The sequence below is a fragment of the Oncorhynchus masou genome, chromosome 8, assembly GCF_036934945.1.
Source record: "Oncorhynchus masou masou isolate Uvic2021 chromosome 8, UVic_Omas_1.1, whole genome shotgun sequence".
Classification (NCBI taxonomy): Eukaryota; Metazoa; Chordata; class Actinopteri; order Salmoniformes; family Salmonidae; genus Oncorhynchus; species Oncorhynchus masou.
The window spans coordinates 3,553,555-3,559,554 of record NC_088219.1 but is presented as its reverse complement, the minus strand read 5'-3'; the positions used below and the strand labels follow the sequence as shown (position 1 = coordinate 3,559,554).

Sequence of the window (6,000 nt, the reverse complement as noted above, 5' to 3'; positions counted from 1 at the left end):
GAGTGGAGGCTGTTATAGCAGCAATGTTCCAACATCTAGTGGAAAGCCTTCCCAGAAGAGTGGAGGCTGTTATAGCAGCAATGTTCCAACATCTAGTGGAAAGCCTTCCCAGAAGAGTGGAGGCTGTTATAGCAGCAATGTTCCAACATCTAGTGGAAAACCTTCCCAGAAGAGTGGAGGCTGTTATAGCAGCAATGTTCCAACATCTAGTGGAAAGCCTTCCCTGAAGAGTGGAGGCTGTTATAGCAGCAATGTTCCATCATCTAGTGGAAAGCCTTCCCAGAAGAGTGGATGCTGTTAAAGCAGCAATGTTCCAACATCTAGTGGAAAGCCTTCCCAGAAGAGTGGAGGCTGTTATAGCAGCAGTGTTCCAACATCTAGTGGAAAGCCTTCCCAGAAGAGTGGAGGCTGTTATAGCAGCAATGTTCCAACATCTAGTGTAAAGCCTTCCCAGGAGAGTGGAGGCTGTTATAGCAGCAATGTTCCAACATCTAGTGGAAAGCCTTCCCAGAAGAGTGGAGGCTGTTATAGCAGCAATGTTCCAACATCTAGTGGAAAGCCTTCCCAGAAGAGTGGAGGCTGTTATAGCAGCAATGTTCCAACATCTAGTGGAAAGCCTTCCCTGAAGAGTGGAGGCTGTTATAGCAGCAATGTTCCAACATCTAGTGGAAAACCTTCCCAGAAGAGTGGAGGCTGTTATATCAGCAATGTTCCAACATCTAGTGGAAAGCCTTCCCTGAAGAGTGGAGGCTGTTATAGCAGCAATGTTCCAACTTCTAGAGGAAAGCCTTCCCTGAAGAGTGGAGGCTGTTATAGCAGCAATGTTCCATCATCTAGTGGAACGCCTTCCCAGAAGAGTGGAGGCTGTTATAGCAGCAATGTTCCAACTTCTAGAGGAAAGCCTTCCCTGAAGAGTGGAGGCTGTTATAGCAGCAATGTTCCAACATCTATTTCCACTGGATGTCAGAAGGTGAATTCACCAATTTGTAAGTCGCTCTGGATAAGAGCGTCTGCTAAATGACTTAAATGTAAATGTAAATGTAAACATCTAGTGGAAAGCCTTCCCTGAAGAGTGGAGGCTGTTATAGCAGCAATGTTCCAACATCTAGTGGAAAGCCTTCCCAGAAGAGTGGAGGCTGTTATAGCAGCAATGTTCCTACATCTAGTGGAAAGCCTTCCCAGAAGAGTGGAGGCTGTTATAGCAGCAATGTTCCTACATCTAGTGGAAAGCCTTCCCAGAAGAGTGGAGGCTGTTATAGCAGCAATGTTCCTACATCTAGTGGAAAGCCTTCCCAGAAGAGTGGAGGCTGTTATAGCAGACACACTCCATATTAATGCCCATGATTTTGGAACGTGGATGTATTATGTGCAGTGTACTTCGATATGATGATCAATATTTGAGCATGAAGCCATTTCTCACATAATACATTTTACAGACACAAACAGATAATCTAATATTAAAGAAGTCTTCTAATATTCTGAAGTCTCGAGGTATTGCTCGCCTGAGGTATAGAGTACCTTATGAAAAGCTGTTGACCACGCTTTCTTGATGTCTATAGTCTATCTCTCGGCTATGCAGTCTGGTTTCCGCTCAGGTTATGGATGTGTCACTGCAACCTTAAAGGTCCTCAATGATGTCACTATTGCCCTTGATTCTAAGCAATGTTGTGCTGCTATTTTTATTGACTTGGCCAAATCTTTTGATACGGTAGACCATTCCATTCTTGTGGGCCGGCTAAGGAGTATTGGTGTCTCTGAGGGGCCTTTGGCCTGGTTTGCTAACTACCTCTCTCAAAGAGTGCAGTGTATGAAGTCAGAATATCTGCTGTCTCAGCGACTGCCTGTCACCAAGGGAGTACCCCAAGGCTCGACCCTAGGCCCCACGCTCTTCTCAATTTACATCAACAACATAGCTCAGGCATTTATATGCAGATGATACAGTCTTATACTCAGCTGGCCCCTACCCGGGTTTTTGTGTTAAACGCTCTACAACAAAGCTTTCTTTAGCATCCAATAAGCTTTCTCTACCCTTAACCTTGTTATGAACACCTCCAAAACAAAGGTCACATGGTTTGGTAAGAAGAATGCACCTCTCCCCACAGGTGTGATTACTACCTCTGAGGGTTTAGAGCTTGAGGTAGTCACCTCATACAAGTACTTGGGAGTGTGGCTAGATGGTACACTGTCCTTCTCTCAGCACATATCAAAGCTGCATGCTAAAGTTAAATCTAGACTTGGTTTCCTCTATCGTAATCGCTCCTCTTTCACCTCAGCTGCCAAAATAACACTGATTCACCCCAAACTAACCCTGATTCAGATGACCATCCTACCCATGCTAGATTACCGAGATGTAATTTATAGATCGACAGGTAAGGGTGCTCTCGAGCGGCTAGATGTTCATTACCATTCAGTCATCAGATTTGCCACCAATGCTCCTTATAGGACACATCACTGCACTCTATACTCCTCTGTAAACTGGTCATCTCTGTATACCCGTCGCAAGACCGACTGGTTGATGCTTATTTATAAAACCCTGTTAGGCCTCCTTTCCCCTATCTGAGATATCTACTGCAGCCCTCATCCTCCACATACAAACATCCGTTCTGCCAGTCACATTCTGTTAAAGGTGCACAAAGCACACACATCCCTGGGTCGCTCCTCTTTTCAGTTCTCTGCAGCTGGCGACTGGAACGAACTGCAACAAACACTCAAACTGTTATTGTCTCTACCTTCTTGCCCTTTGTGCTGTTGTCTGTGCCCAATAATGCTTGTACCATGTTTTGTGCTCCTACCATGTTTTGTTGCTACCATGTTGTTGTTATGTTGTGTTGCTACCATGCTGTATTGTCATGTGTTGCTGCCATGCTCTGTTGTTGTCTTAGGTCTCTCTTTATGTAGTGTTGTGTTGTCTCTCTTTATGTCATGTTGTGTTGTCTCTCTTTATGTAGTGTTGTGTTGTCTCTCTTTATGTCATGTTGTGTTGTCTCTCTTTATGTCATGTTGTGTTGTCTCTCTTTATGTCATGTTGTGTTGTCTCTCTTTATGTAGTGTTGTGCTGTCTCTCTTTATGTAGTGTTGTGTTGTCTCTCTTTATGTCATGTTGTGTTGTCTCTCTTTATGTCATGTTGTGTTGTCTCTCTTTATGTCATGTAGTGTTGTCTCTCTTTATGTAGTGTTGTTTCTCTTTATGTAGTGTTATGTTGTCTCTCTTTATGTAGTGTTGTGTTGTCTCTATGTAGTGTTGTGTTGTCTCTCTTTATGTAGTGTTGTCTCTCTTTATGTCATGTTGTGTTGTCTCTCTTTATGTCATGTTGTGTTGTCTCTCTTTATGTAGTGTTGTGTTGTCTCTCTTTAAGTAGTGTTGTGTTGTCTCTCTTTATGTAGTGTTGTGTTGTCTCTCTTTATGTCATGTTGTGTTGTCTCTCTTTATGTAGTGTTGTGTTGTCTCTCTTTATGTAGTGTTGTGTTGCCTCTCTTGATGTAGTGTTGTGTTGTCTCTCTTTATGTCATGTTGTGTTGTCTCTCTTTATGTCATGTTGTGTTGTCTCTCTTTATGTCATGCTGTGTTGTCTCTCTTTATGATGTGTTGTGTTGTCTCTCTTGATGTAGTGTTGTGTTGTCTCTCTTTATGTCATGTTGTGTTGTCTCTCTTTATGTCATGTTGTGTTGTCTCTCTTTATGTAGTGTTGTGTTGTCTCTCTTTATGTAGTGTTGTGTTGCCTCTCTTGATGTAGTGTTGTGTTGTCTCTCTTTATGTCATGTTGTGTTGTCTCTCTTTATGTCATGTTGTGTTGTCTCTCTTTATGTCATGCTGTGTTGTCTCTCTTTATGATGTGTTGTGTTGTCTCTCTTTATGTCGTGTTGTGTTGTCTCTCTTTATGTAGTGTTGTGTTGTCTCTCTTTATGTAGTGTAGTGTTGTCTCTCTTTATGTAGTGTAGTGTTGTCTCTCTTTATGTGGTGTTGTGTTGTCTCTCTTTATGTAGTGTAGTGTTGTCTCTCTTGTCGTGATGTGTTTTGTCCTATATTGATATTATTATTTACTTATATACAGTTGAAGTCAGAAGTTTACATACACTTAGGTTGGAGACATTAAAACTCGTTTTTCAACCACTCCACACATTTCTTGTTAACAAACTATAGTTCTGGCAAGTCGCTTCGGTCATCCACATTGTGCAAAATCACACAAGTAATTTTCCAACAATTGTTTACATACAGATTATTTCACTTATAATTCACTGTATCACAATTCCAGTGGGTCAGAAGTTTACATACACTAAGCTGACTGTGCCTTTAAACAGCTTGGAAAATTCCAGAAAATCATGTCATGGCTTTAGAAGCTTATGTTAGGCTTATTGACATAATTTGAGTCAATTGGAGGTGGACCTGTGGATGTATTTCAAGGCCTAACTTCAAACTCAGTGCCTCTTTGCTTGACATCATGGGAAATCAGCCAAGACCTTGGAAAAAAAATTGTAGACCTCCACAAGTCTGGTTCATCTATTCCAAACGCCTGAAGGTACCAAGTTCATCTGTACAAACAATAGTACGCAAATATAAACACCATGGGACCACGCAGCCGTCATACCGCTCAGGAAGGAGACGCATTCTGTCTCCTAGAGATGAACGTACTTTTGTGGGAAAAGTGCAAATCAATCCCAGAACAACAGCAAAAGGACCTTGTGAAGATGCTGGAGGAAATAGGTACAAAAGTATCTATATCCACAGTAAAACAACTGCTATATCGACATAACCTGAAAGGCCGCCCAACAAGGAAGAAGCCACTGCTCCAAAAACCACCATAAAAAAGCTGACTGCGGTTTGCAACTGGTACCAGAACCATCTGTATATAGCTTCGTTATGTTATTTTATTGTGTTGCTTGTTATTATTTTTTACTATTGTTTATTTGGTAAATATTTTCTGAACTCTTCTTGAACTGCATTGTTCGTTAATAAGGGCTAGTAAGTAAACATTTCACAGAAAAGGTCTTCAACTGTTGTATTCGGCACATGTGACAAATAAAGTTTGATCTGATTTGAAAAGATCCCAACATGTCCAACAAACAGATCATATGTTGGCATTTATCACATTTTAAATGAAACCTACTATTTCCATCACAATTGTGGTGGATAGTGTTTCACTAGGATAAACGTTGATTTTTGACTGAGCATCGCGGGTTCAAACCCAGTTCTTGGTACTCGTTTAAAAAAGAAAAATATTGCGAAGAAGAAGGCACATATAGTGACGTCTTGGGGACCTGGACAAACGTGGAATATTGCAGTCTATCTTTAGTGATCTAGTTGCTCTTACCTTTCTTGTCTCCGAAGAACAGTGTCTGCTGTGCAGGGTTAGACCACTGGAGGGAGGTTTGGTCGTTGTACTCTACCCTGCAAGTCATGTTGGCTGTCCCCCCCTCTGTTACTGTCTGATTCTGGACCAAGGGTTGCTGCCCTGACGACCCTGGGGAGAGAGAGGAGAGAAGACAGGGAGAGAAAGGAGTAAATATGACAAAATGTCATTTGTAGCGTAAGAGTCATTGGGTTTAGTATGGGCAAACAGTCTTGCTATCAGAAGACAAACACAGTTCTTCCAATCTAAGAGAGACGGTTGGAGTTTTGTGCATCAAACCTTTTCAACGTTGAAGTTTTGATTTCCAAATACAGTATGTGTAGACAGTATACCCTGTAATTGCATAGAATGCTTCTATTCCTCTATACTGTAACACATGGTTTAGTGTTCTACATGGCTTAGTGTTCTACATGGTTTAGTGTTTTATATGGTTTAGTGTTTTATATGGTTTAGTGTTCTACATGGTTCAGTGTTCTACATGGTTTAGTGTTCTACATGGTTTAGTGTTCTACACTGACATGGTTTAGTGTTCAATGTGGTTTAGTGTTCAATGTGGTTTAGTGTTCAACGTGGTTTAGTGTTCTACGTGGTTTAGTGTTCTACATGGTTTAGTGTTCTACGTGGTTTAGTGTTCTACGTGGTTTAGTGTTCT

The 6,000-nt window shown here is 41.5% G+C and overlaps 1 protein-coding gene across 1 annotated transcript in view; it reads right to left on the bottom strand.

Annotated features, from left to right (window-relative positions):
• Nucleotides 1–6,000, bottom strand: part of LOC135543703 (cell adhesion molecule 2-like) — a 688,390-nt gene that overhangs the window by 178,788 nt on the left and 503,602 nt on the right. Inside the window, exon 3 of the mRNA XM_064971070.1 lies at nt 5,310–5,459. Within this exon, the coding sequence (XP_064827142.1) occupies nt 5,310–5,459 (150 nt within the window). The remainder of the gene's footprint in view (nt 1–5,309; nt 5,460–6,000) is intronic.